Source organism: Grus americana, chromosome Z (genome assembly GCF_028858705.1).
Source record: "Grus americana isolate bGruAme1 chromosome Z, bGruAme1.mat, whole genome shotgun sequence".
Classification (NCBI taxonomy): Eukaryota; Metazoa; Chordata; class Aves; order Gruiformes; family Gruidae; genus Grus; species Grus americana.
The window spans coordinates 35,734,751-35,747,656 of record NC_072891.1 but is presented as its reverse complement, the minus strand read 5'-3'; the positions used below and the strand labels follow the sequence as shown (position 1 = coordinate 35,747,656).

Sequence of the window (12,906 nt, the reverse complement as noted above, 5' to 3'; positions counted from 1 at the left end):
CTGCAAAGTTGTGGGAGGGTATGCACTGAAGACGGAGTGATCTTTTAGTAAGTACATCTGTTAGGGATGTATGAGGGTGAGCAAAAAGAGAAAACCATCTAGAACTACTAGTAAGCTAATGATATTGAAATCAGCCATAACAATTTGGTCTGCAGTGATACAATCCTTACCAGCCACTTCTTCTAGTAGAGGATTTTTTGGGGTTTGTTCTGCTCTATTTTACTTTCTCTTACTTACTGCCTGCTGACCACAACTGTTTGACGTTAATAAGGTTACTTGCCACCTGCCATTGGTGGAAGGTTGCTGCTTGGCAGACTTGATTTTATACACCAGCGTTAACACTGCTGTGTCCAGTTGTTCCCATGTTGCTTAAATCTTTGAACACAGTCTTTTTAAGCTGCTAAAATAACAGTAAGAAATAGATAGAGTAAAATGTTATCTTGATAGGACAATAAGATAGCGTAGGCAATTGAGTACAGTTTGAGAAATCAAGAAAACTGGAAACCTGAGGGAGTGGATACCAGTTGCTACTGGTGCTTCATGTCCTTCATCTTTTGTCTTCTGGATGGAGCTGGGAGGAGAATAGTCTCTTCTTGTACAGGTTCCCTCAAGATTTCAGAGCTATTCTTGTCCAGCATCGGGGAACATAAAAGACAACTTTTCAGAAGGTGCAAAGGAAACTTAACCATCCTGACATAGAAAGCTATGAACCTCATTGGTGAGGGAAGACAAGTGTGTTGGGATTTTTGCTTTTATCCAAGCAGCTGAGTTCAGAGGTTATTAGAGCTATGTTTCCTAGCAAGTGGGACCTGCTATTTTTTTTCTTCATGATAGAATTTACTCCACTTTAGCTGGTCCAAGGAATAATTTCACATAAATTTTGAAGACTCTGAGACATCAGTCAGGGCTGAATGAGGAACACAGACAACTCAGGTTTGAGCCTGTGTGCTAATGAATATTACATTATTTATATGGGATGGCACACTTTTAGACAGAGAGATTGAGAAACTGTCTCTCCGCCTTTCATTCCTCCCCACTTCTTCTTTCCTCCACGGTATCCCATGATATGTTGTCAGGGAATTCATCTAGTGATAAGATCCTTAATCTGAATGAGGCATAGTTATGTGAATCCCCAGCCCCAGCTTCACTGCTCTGGAATTGGTTTTCCCCTTCTATTTTCACCAGAAATTTTATTCTGGGAACCATTTCCAAAGAAGACCCGAGTGAAATCACCATCTTTTTTTTTTTTTTTTTCTAATTAAAGATGTTGCCAAAAAGCTTGCAACCAAAAAGCAGCCTCACCTATCTCTCAATATGCAAATCTCTTTTGCAGCTGTAGAGCCCCAAAGGCTTTTTTGTGTTTTCATATGGGAAAGAGAACATTCTTTTTGGATCAAGTCCTAAGAATTATCTAATAAATTTGCCTATATATGACTGGTTTAGATAGAAGTATTTCAGTTTTAAGTTTCAGAATGTATAGTTTCAGAAATAACTTCTGAAAAGTAACCTTTTCTCTCTTTTAGAAATGCAATAAGCAAGTATCTTTGAGTTTTGAATGACTCAGAACACAGATGGTTTGATTATTTTACTGTATTGCAAGTTACCCTCTTGTGAATGGGGGATTAGCCCCCTAATTAATAGGAATAGAAGAGATATTCCCTGGCTTCATCATGGTAAGCAGCATTTCTAGTGAAAGCAATGATGCCATAGTAGCAATTTGGGGATTCAGACAGAATTGTATTTAAACAATCATACATTCACCTAGCTTTTTCAGCATGGGAGTGGATATTCTGAAATGCTTGCTGTTTCCCGTATGCCTGCAGCCATGCCATGTCAGATAGTGATCTTCAAATAAAACAGGGCTGGGTTTGGTCAGGGCTTGATTTTCTGTGCAGTTCTCCCTTTCCCAAATGCTCTATGAATTAGTAATGCCAGTGATTGAGAGGTGATACTCTTCCTCATCAGCCTCTCAGCCCTGAGCCAGGTGGGGCATTCTGGGGGCAGTGCGCAGCTGTGCTATCTCGACAATCAGAAACCTGCACAGATTGTACAGCCCCTTTTTTCAAGAGGAAGAGTTTGTGGCCTTAACATGCTGGTTTGAAATTTGGTGTGGGTAATTACTGCTGTCTACTGGCTTAGGATTACTTCTGAATTTTTGTTTGCACCGGCTATCTGTTTTTATGAACTTACTGTGTAAATAAATGATGCTGTGTTCACTTTCGATGCCACTGTGTTCTAGGATGAGCGCAATGGGTTTTACTTCAAAGCATGCAGAGAACAAGAATTTACTAAAAACTCCTGTGTTACTAGTTAGAATTCCAGAAACCTGACTTGGCACCAGAAAATTCCTTTTTGGTACCCAGTAGTCCTGTAGCTGTTTAGAAGCAACTCCCCCAACCTCTTTTTAAATCTTGGCTGTAATTTGTATATAACGTGAGACCCTTTGGAGTTGAAGGCGGTATGTATTTGTAGGAGTTACCCTTTCTGTTTCTTGCTAGGTTTTGGGGCAACTCAGTTCTTGGATTCCAGTACGTGTATTCCAGAGTCCATTAAACCAGGTGTTTACTTCTTCAAATTACTGCAGCATTGAATGATATTATAGTTCTGGTTATTAACTTGAGAGTACTGAAAATCTCATTTGTTTTTGAAAATGGCACGGGCAGCTTCTTAGTCCCTTATTGTGCTAAAATGTTCAATGAAGTCAGGGGATCTTTTTGCAATGTTTGTTTCCTTTACCAGTTTCAACATCATTGCAAGTTTAAGGAAAAAAACCCAACCAAAATAAACTGTGGGACAATCCACGATAACCAAAATAGTCTCATTCTCTGGTCAGACTGTATTCAACTGTTTCAAATGACATCATCACTGAAATCTTCTGTGTCACTCCTTGGCTCACGTTATCCCCCCTTAACTGCCTTCAAGAAATTCTGGATCAGTGGGAAACTGTTTCTGCTACTCTTTTTGAGATACTAGCTTCAAAATGCATGCAATAAGAAAACAAACTGCGAGTCTGCTGACTGCATGTTAACTTACTATGAACAGTGTGAGACTAATTTTTCACTACCAGTTCTGCCTGTGAATAGTAGCTGTATGCTACTAGGATTCCTGCTGAAATTAAAGATCTTCCTGTAGAAGTTAGATATTGCAGAAAGCAGCAGGAGCTGACCTTAAAAAGTCAGTTTTCAAAGAAACAATACAATGAAATTATTTAATCTTTAATTGTAGCAGTTTCAGAAGTCAAACAAAACTGTAGCAGCATCCAGAACATTACGGTGCATAACAAAGTCAAGCTACAGCTCTCTGCTAGTATTTTGTACACCAGGCTGAAGCTTCCAGCCTTCCTTCTCACAGTAGCTCCTGATGTTGAACTTGTCTCACTGCTAGTAAGTCTATCTACTGCTTTATAATTCCTGTTTTTAAAGATCCAGAAATAAAAGTACAGTAACACAATTTGTTTTTTTTTCCCTGCACTGATTGGATCCTTACTCCTGCTTTATAAGTTGCTCAAAATCAAGGCTGTATCAGTGGAAAAATTAGATATTTAATGATACCAGGAAGCAATTTTATGTTTTGGCACTAGTCTATATGCAGCAGAACATAAACAGGCGTTCTATTCATAAAAGTACAATTAAATCATAAGATATAAAAAAGGCTGGTTAAAGATTTGTAAAGCCAGACGTCACTGGTAAGCTTTTAAGTAATGTAAGAACAAGCCTTTTACAGTACATGTTAGTGCAAACTGAAAACATTTTTCGGTTGGTTTAAACACCTTTTTTTCCCCCCCATTTTAGGTCTTAGCATGGTTAAAAGCTATACTTATAACTCAGCTCCTGATGGCATAGCACAGAAATAGAGTGGAAGATGTATAAGGAATAGGACAGAATAACTTCTACAGCAGTTGGAGGCATTACTGAAGTTTTTTCCTGTTACTGACTGTATGAGAGCAGCTTGATCAGAACTGCTGCTCAGCTTAACCCGTTTATCTTTCATCCTTGATGACTGCTTTGGTCATTGTAGCATTGTTTGCAAAATGTATTTTTCAGAAATGAGCTTTCTGTAAAAATGGTTAGAGAGAAGATGGATTTTTTACTCACCATTACAAAACCTAAAAGGAAATACAGAAAAAAAATCCAGTGTTATTTATGGAGTTTGAAAGTTACTGTTTATACAGAATTGCGCTATGATGGTTTTGACAGAAACATTCTTTTTATAGAACTCAAAGTTTTAAGAATAATGACAATTAGTGAAATGCATTTTAGAGAGTGTCATCTCTCAGGCAACAGGAGTTTCAGTAAATTACAGTATTCCATGCTTATATTAGGTTTGAACAATATAGGCAGCAAAGTGATATCATGACCATCAAAAGACACAGTAAATCCTCTATGAGAAATACAATGATAGACTGTTATCAAGTGCATTAGTTTCTGTACTGAGCAGATCAGAAACACACACCAAGAATGCTAATTTAAGGCTCTTTAAGATGTTAATGCAAGCAGTGCAGTGGGGAATGCTTAATCAAAAAAACAGTAAGACCTATACGATACAGAGTATCACCTCATATTTTTTCTTGCTTGCAGTGTAATAATGTGAATATGAAAGTTAACTCTTATTCAGCTTCACAAGGTAAAAGTCAGTGTCTCACACCAGAAAGTTAAAATGTCCTATACTGTTTTCCTGCTGCATAAATTTTTGCTGTTCATCCATTATTGTATGTAGAGTGCATGTTTCTGCAACAAATTACAGCAGTTTAATGGCACAAAACATTTTGCTATTGCACATCTGAGGGCCAAGAACAATTCTGTAACATACTCACCAAGGATTGGCTTCCTAACTAGTTAAAACTGTTGAAGTCCACTGGTGCTGGAACTGAACATACTGGGTTTATTTTTCTGCACTTGGAGGCACCACTGGAATCCATCTTCCCTGTTAGAACATAAGGCTCAGGATGTAGTTGCTCATTGCCTGTGACATAAATTGTTTATTGTTGTGTCAATTTTAATAATATTTCATCACATTACATAGAGAAAAAGAAAGAGCTGTTTTTTTAAGTTGATTGAGATTGACAATAGCTGCAGTTTCCCTTTCTTTCCTAATGCCAGGCAAAGCATTTGCATATATCTGTGGGTGTCATTATTTTTGGACCATCCAAGTCAGGGTGAAACCTGAGTGAAAGACAGCGATCCATCAGTCAGCAATGCATCCTTCTGTGAGAGGTGATAAATAGTGGTACCACGCAGTGGCAGAATTTTTTCCCTGCTTCGATTTCATATCACGAAGAGAGAAACACACTATATTGCTCTTTATGTTATGTGAGTGTTCTCAGTATTGACAGTGAGAAAAAACAAGAATTCATGAGAGACGGCTGAAGATTAAACACGTGTGTCTGTGTGTGTGTGTGCATACGCATGTACACATCTGTGTTCTTACATATAAAATCCTACATGGGCATTTTCTTTTTTTTAGTATGAGCCTTGGGCCTTGTTCCCACTGTAATGATAGCTTGACTAATCTGCACTTGAGTAAAGCTCCTCCCAAGTTAGCGTAACTTGAATGAGAGAAGTTGTGCTTCAAAGTAGTGGTATTTGGATAAGCAGCAGAGAAGTTCAGTCTTGTCTCATTACCAGCTCCAGAGCTGGCTGCATGTTTGTACACTGGCTTTAAGCCACACTTCACTTACAGGCCAACTAAAATCAAGAAACCAAATTTTTATTTGGAAATCTCCCTTGCTTGTACTGCTTCAGACTATTCCTGCTGGAGGAAATAGGCAGAGAAGGGAAAGATTGCCGTTGTCAGAGGAATTACTAGTGGTTCATCCAGCTTGCCCATTCTTAGGTTAAAAAATTAAAACAGAGGCAGAAGGGAAAAAGAAACATTAACTCTTTGCAATTTTTTATGATATGGGTATGCCAAGTTCTGTCAAGTAAAGAAGTAAATATTTGAGAAGCCATGTCGTGTTTTCATCCACACAAAAAATATGGAGAAAGGGTTCAAGAGAATGGAGAAGATGAAAGAGAAAAGCTCTTGTTTCTTAGAAACTGGATATGAGTAAGGTTGCAGAGAGGCCTGCAACATCCAGGTGAAGGACAATAAGAGAGGAAAAAGTAATGGATATGGAGAGAAGCAGTTGAAAATGAGAGGGAGAGGAATGTGAAAGGAAGTGAAGAAAAAAGAGAGGGAAGCCTGCAAAGCTACTATTGCAAATAAAGACGTACAGGGATATCATATGAAGTGGCATGCAGGGAAACCAAATGAAGTGAAGTTGACTGGAAGATGAGAAGATGATGGCATTAGCATAACATCATTCAGGATGATCCCACAGGCCTACAGTGCTCTGCACACCTACCGCACTTGCTCCTGGGATGGTCTTTCAGCTGGGGAAGACTAACATTCTCTTATAGCTGTAACAGTGTTACAGAGATGTCAGGAAATGTCCTCAGCTGGATGTGTTCACATTCTTTCGGCCCGAGTTGTCAGGTGCATTGTTTATACCTGCACTGGTAAATAATATCAGAGGTGCTGAGTGAGGTGGCTCTGTGGCCCTGCTAGTAAGCAGTGAAAATGGGTCTTTTTGCCTCTGCCCTCCAGATGTACCAAGGACAGATCTCTCAAGTGAACTGTACTGCTTTTACATTCACTTTTCTGATTATACTGGCAGTGTTTTCTTAAATTATTTGAAGATGAAAGCAGTAATTGCCAAAAGAAACCTAAAGAGAACAGTACTAAACCATTGTTTTCCAAATCAGTAAATATTCCTGTAGATGCATTTTTTGTTTGTTTGTTTGTTTTGTTAGTTAAGACATTTAGAGTTCTTTTACTTATTCAAACATTTGGAACAGAAAATTGACAGTGTATTTCCAAAAGAAAAAATCTGTGCTAATTCAGAAAAGAGACTAGAGAAACCATAGTAAGAAATCCCTAGTGCACTGCCTCACATGAAAGCAAATAAAAAAGTAAGGCTGTTGGAGCAGCAGTGTGCACCAAGTATAGATCTAAATATTTCTTTTGGTAAATGGTTGGATGTCCTATCTGTACAGGCTGTGAGTCATGTAATCCCAAATTCAGTCAAGTCAGCTTATGCAGTGATTATTGTTACGAGACTTCCACAGAAACCTGAGTTACTCAGCTCACTTTTTGTGAGGTATCTAGTTACTCAACTGAGCTAAATCTTGATTATCAGCTGTTGTTTCACTGCGGTACTCCAAGTTGTGCCTGAATTTCATGGCAGGGAACATATATACATTTATCGTAGAATAGGTAAACATAAGCCAAAACAATAATACATAGTTTCTTAAACATAGGTTTGTTTCTAGATATATAGTTCAGCATGCATATACAAAACCCACTGAACAGCTCAGCTGTTTTACCCAGTTCCTGCTTTTACTGGAAATAATAGTAAAACCCTCATCTGCCTCAGAGGTGACGATCTGGTAATGGAGGAGGTAGTGTGAAGTCATTATCAGCACGGTAAGAGTTAAGCAAAAATCTATTTAGCAGAAATGTATGCGAGGACAGGACTGCTCTATAGTGAAATTGCTTAGACCAACTGATACAGTTCTTAGGTCAATACTGACTTAGATATTAACAAAAGGAACTAGTTTTTAGACATTTTCTGGGTGGTTAGCTGGAAGTCAGTGTGTTGCTTGTTAGTTTTCATACGCACATTAAAACATGGCTTTCTTACAATGCCTCAAGATTTTTTGCACCTCTGCTTGAATTTCAGCTCTCATTAGATCCTGTGATCAGCTTTCAGTGTACTTTGGTCTGTGTATTATGGTTCTGGGACTCTGTTGATACTGGTTTTAGCTGGCATATAAACTTATCTATAGTTATTTATTAATCTTATCATTATACTGATTGTGGTATTGTGATCTTTTTCAGTGTACCTTGAGGACAGTTTTGTAAAATCCGGAGTGTTCAACGTGTCGGAACTTGTGAGGGTGTCCAGAAGTAAGTTATCATTTGCATTTAGTCATTTCCAAAACCTGCTATAATCAAGTGAAGTTTTTTTTTTTCTTGAAGATTTTTTTATCCACAAAATGCATAGGAAATGCATACAACCACGCACAGTTTTGATATCTTTGAGCAGGTATTGCAGTTCATCTTGCATATGTTTGTAATAAAACAATTAGTCTTCTTTTGTCTCTTTGATAATTAAAGATTGAATCAATTTGTTATGTGTCCCTCTGCACAGCTCAATGGACTGATATGTCAATAAAATTGCCATCCATAACAAAACCTCCTGTTTGTTAGACTTGCAGCTTTTTAAAGTTGTCCTACACATCCTTGGAATGTGCTAAAACATCTGATTATTCTTTTAGTTTCTTGTCGAGTTTGTAGCTCTTAAAAGAAAAATCATAGCATGGCTATAAAGGATGACTAACTTAATGTATTATATGCTTGTCTTTCTCTTACTTGTAGCACTGGCTGTTATTGAATTTCTAACTACATTGGCTTGTTTTGACATCAGAAATGTCATGCACACAAAAACAAATCAACAAATATAAAAGAACAGGTGAAACTTTTGTTGCAAAAATAAAACCCAAACTGAATATAGATAAGAAGATCTGTTTTGTTGTCATCCAAGAATTTGCTATAAGAGTTTGGCATAAAATCAGTGCATAGTTTCGTTTGACATCATTGCTTTCTGAATGCTTCTTTTCTCCCATTAGTTTCAACACTATTAAAATATTTCTCTTAAGACTTCATAAGGAAGTGAACAAAAATACTTGAAAGTTATAGTTAGAAGTGTCCACAGTGATGACACCAGCATTGTAACAAGTAAATGGTCCAGGAAAATCTCTTTACTGATGAGTTGAGGACAAAACTGGTGAGGCACAAGTTTCCAAAACTGTTTGTCCAAATTTTGCACAGGAGTTAATTCATGCCAGGTCAGGATGCTTGAGGAATTTAATTAACTTAGTGAGCCTTAAGATGCACGTGTCATTTAATTTGCTGTAGTCAGAAATTAATATTCAATAATTAAAATTGTGTTAAGTCCTTTGGTAAAGTACTGAGCATTGCCATCCTGCAGTGTTAAGATATATTATTTTTTGTGCTTGCTGAAGATGCGGTTTTGCTGTTTTAGGAGGCTAAGAGCATGTGAAATACAGCTTTCTTCTAGTTGTCAGGTGGCTAAATACATTGTAAAGTATCGGGCCGTTGAGATTAAAAAAGAATCAATATAGTAGTTATGTTACAAAATTGTACCTTCTGCAGCTGTTATACACCATATACTTCTAATAATAAGCTTTAAAGCATGTGGTTTCTGTGGGATTTCTTACCATGCATTTGTTTAACCTCAAGCCGCAACAGAGTTGTACTTTAACTGTCAGGAAAAATACAAACCTTCAGATACATTACACAACATGCAATTATTCTTTTAAGTGCCAAAGGTAGTTAAAATGCACAATGCACAGACAGCGAACAAAGGTAAATACACCACAATATGTAACGTATAATTTATTCTCGAAATGCCAAGACGTACGGTACACAGACTCTGTAAGGAGCTGAAGATAACGCTGAGCGTGTGTGTTTGTGTGTAGGTGTACATATGCAAAGCAGGACCTGTGGTGATGGGGAAGGAAACAGGAGGCAGCAAAACACTCTGTCAGCACAGGAGGCCGATATTAATATAAAAGAGTTAACGTTAAGGGGAAAAAGAGTTTGTGTGTCCTCAAGTTTGTTCTTTACAGTTATTTCGGTTCTTTAATAAATAAGGTCAGCTGTCCTTATAAACCCTGCCTCATTCATTATAAAAGTCCTTCTACAGAAGGCTTGACTTTGTGCCGAGGTTTGTGTTACCTTTTTCATATTGAAGATTCCAAGTTATCTGTTGTACAACAAATACATTATATCTACATAACTGCTAAGGGATTTCTAGGGACTGGGGGAGATAATTTACTTTTAAAAATATATAAACATTGATAGAACTTGTCCATACTTGGTTTCTGCAAGAGGCAGAAAATTAGATACGTGTAGTAACATCTTGATGTTTTTCCCAGTGTTAAAAATGAAAAGATGACTAAAAAGATAGATTACCTTTGACTCGTTATGATGATGTGTTTTTCAGCACCCATAACCCAGGGAACTGGAGTGAATTTCCCAATTGGAGAACTTCCGAGCCAGCCATACTACCATGATATGAATTCGGGTGTAAATCTGCAGAGGTCCTTGTCCTCTCCACCAAGCAGGTAAAAACTTGAAATAAGTGGTAATGTGAAACCAGGTTTAATAGCGTAGGACAAGCAATTCACAAATACTGTCAACAGTCAATTGTTTTATGAATTTCCTCTGATTTTGTGAGGTAGGGTACTTACATACATTACCATAATCTATGTGCAGATATGTATGTTACAACTCTTGTAATGTGAAGTGGTGTCATTATTGCCGTCATTGCTGTTGATACTGTTTGCATCCTGAAACTGCTGCTGAGTTGCAGGAAGGTCTAGCAGCCGGGAACCTGCTGGCAGGGCTCGATGCCGCTGGGTTCTTGCAGGCACAAAGGCTGTCTTTGAGGGCTCCCTCTTGGACCTCTGTCTTGAAAGATATGTTGGGACAGACACCGTTTCCTGTGGAAAAGGCGTTAGGACAGGTATATAAAGACAATCCCCTCAGCTCATGAAAGTGTGTTTCCTGCCTCACCCTTCCAAGGGGCATTTCCCAGCACAGTGGGAACAAGGAGGACCATGTGAGGTAGTCACAGGCTCTCTAATTTTTCTCAAGGGCCTCCATGTGCCTGTTAAAGGCAATTCGATCTGAGGGACCCACTTCTTCCTTGCTTCAACATGCTTCCCTCTCCCAGCTCTGAGAAAGACCCCTTCCCTCCCTCAGGAGCAGCTGGCAGTCCCACAGGGGTGGAGAACCTGCTGTGTCCTCCTTCTGACTCCCAGATAACGTACTGTCTGTCACACCCCTGGGGCCCCTGGGCTTTCTGAAACTGCCCCATGTGCCATAAAACCATAAGCACTATAGGACCTCTCATGCCCCAGTTTTCTGCACCCGAGTGAGTCAGGGAGTGTCTGCAGAGCGGGACGGGATTTAACAGGACTGTCAGGGGGTTGGGTTGTGCTTTCACCAGCGCCTGGTGCTTCTGAGTTATTTTGCTCATGTTCCCCTATTTCATTCCATTGTATTTGCAGCTTGGCAGTTCACCTAGTACATTTTAGAAATGGACAGATTAATTCTCACAGTGTTTTCTAAATAATATTAAAAGTATTATTAATATTAATAATATTATTATTAATAATACTACCACCATTAAAACCTTCATCCTGGTTTTCTTTGGCAGTCAGCATAATGGCTTCAGTATATATCATTACAAAGAAACTTGACTTCCCTCCACTGTACTGAAGTGCTGCCTCATTTTATGTACTGTGACTTGAAATACAGGCCTTTTGTTGTTTTTAATTAAACTAGTCTAAAAAGAAAAGCCTTTGTTTCACGTTAAGACCTCTTCAAAAAGCTTAGGATTTTGACCTGGTGAAATGCAGTCAATTCCATTTTTTGCCTTCTTAACACATTCAGAAAAGTTCCTGTTTTACCTTGACTTTATTAGTAATACTTTTCCAGTGTTTTGCTTTGCTTTTGTGGTTTCTGTGTAGTGTTTAAGACTCTCATGACACAACCTCTCTTTGGTAGGTTACAGGAACGGATTTCTTGGTTGTTCAGCCAAATGCTGGTTGAATGAGAACACTTAGGGCTTTTGTATGTTACTCATTCATGCCATCTCTGAAATACTAAATCATGTGAAAAATGCAAGCACATACCCGCATTACATATTATTAAATAACATTATCTATGTAAGTTAATGTAAGCTCTAATACCCACTTTTTTGTGCTTTGTATGCCTGAATTACTTTCTATTTAAATGCTTGTTGAAATCCAAACAGTTTGTATACCACTGCTAGCTGCATACCATATTCACTGCCAAATCTCACATTACTTCAACAGCAAAAGACCCAAAACTATCTCCATAGATGAAAATATGGAGCCAAGCCCAACAGGAGACTTTTATCCTTCTCCAAATTCACCACCTGCGGGGAGTCGGACATGGCATGAAAGAGATCAAGGTGAGTAACACGGGACAATTTTACCTCGAACTACATTCAAATATACAATAAATCTCTGCATCTGCCTTTCCATTACTGCAATAAAATTATGGCTTTTTAGAAGAATCATTATTTTTCTCTCTGGTATGTGTATTTGCTGGTTTTGTAAATGTAAAACCAACAGTCAACAGGATATGGTATAAACAACCACATAATAATTTTTCCATTTGGTGACTGCCTTAGCTATTGTTTGAAAAGATGTGTGGCAAGTGAGGTACTTGATTACTGTGCATGCTGTGAGCATCTCAGCAGGATTTTGAGTACAATGGTTTCAAGTAAAAGCCAAAACATTTTCATTCTATGATTGAGTCAACACTAGTTTGCTCAGTTTTTGTCTCATCATGGCAGGCTCCTGTATGTGCGTTTAGTCAGTACTGTGTGACTCAGAATAGGCTCTCAGGTCCAATAGGCTCTTTTCTGAAGAGCCCATGCCTAGCTCTGTGGGACTACATCCATACGCTAAAGGGTGTTGGTAAGTAGTGTTGTGTTTCGGGTTATCAGAGGCAAGAAACATGTTTGTGTGGAGAAGAAAGTTATGAACGTCAAAACAGTAAAATCATTGTCATAACTTTCCCTCATGTTATCTTGATGCTTTATAAACCTAGATGCCAGTGTAGTCTTTTCCCTCACCTTTGTGATGTGCAAACGTGTTTAAACTCACATGTGTTTGAACAGTGCTGGTTAATGAATCCTGTGGCTGAGGTGGTGCAGCTATTGGCAGAGGCTGTGAAATGTACAGCACAGTATGTAAAAGGGAAATAGAGAAAAAGACATGCCATTGCTTCCTTTGCTGATCTCCC

At 38.4% G+C, this 12,906-nt stretch overlaps 1 protein-coding gene across 10 annotated transcripts in view; it reads left to right on the top strand.

Annotated features, from left to right (window-relative positions):
• Positions 1-12,906, top strand: part of NFIB (nuclear factor I B) — a 236,343-nt gene that overhangs the window by 163,054 nt on the left and 60,383 nt on the right. For all 10 annotated transcript variants that reach the window (XM_054809201.1, XM_054809198.1, XM_054809206.1 and 7 more), the window contains exons 4-6: positions 7,879-7,947; positions 10,070-10,190; positions 11,949-12,067. In XM_054809201.1, the coding sequence (XP_054665176.1) occupies positions 7,879-7,947; positions 10,070-10,190; positions 11,949-12,067 (309 nt within the window). The remainder of the gene's footprint in view (positions 1-7,878; positions 7,948-10,069; positions 10,191-11,948; positions 12,068-12,906) is intronic.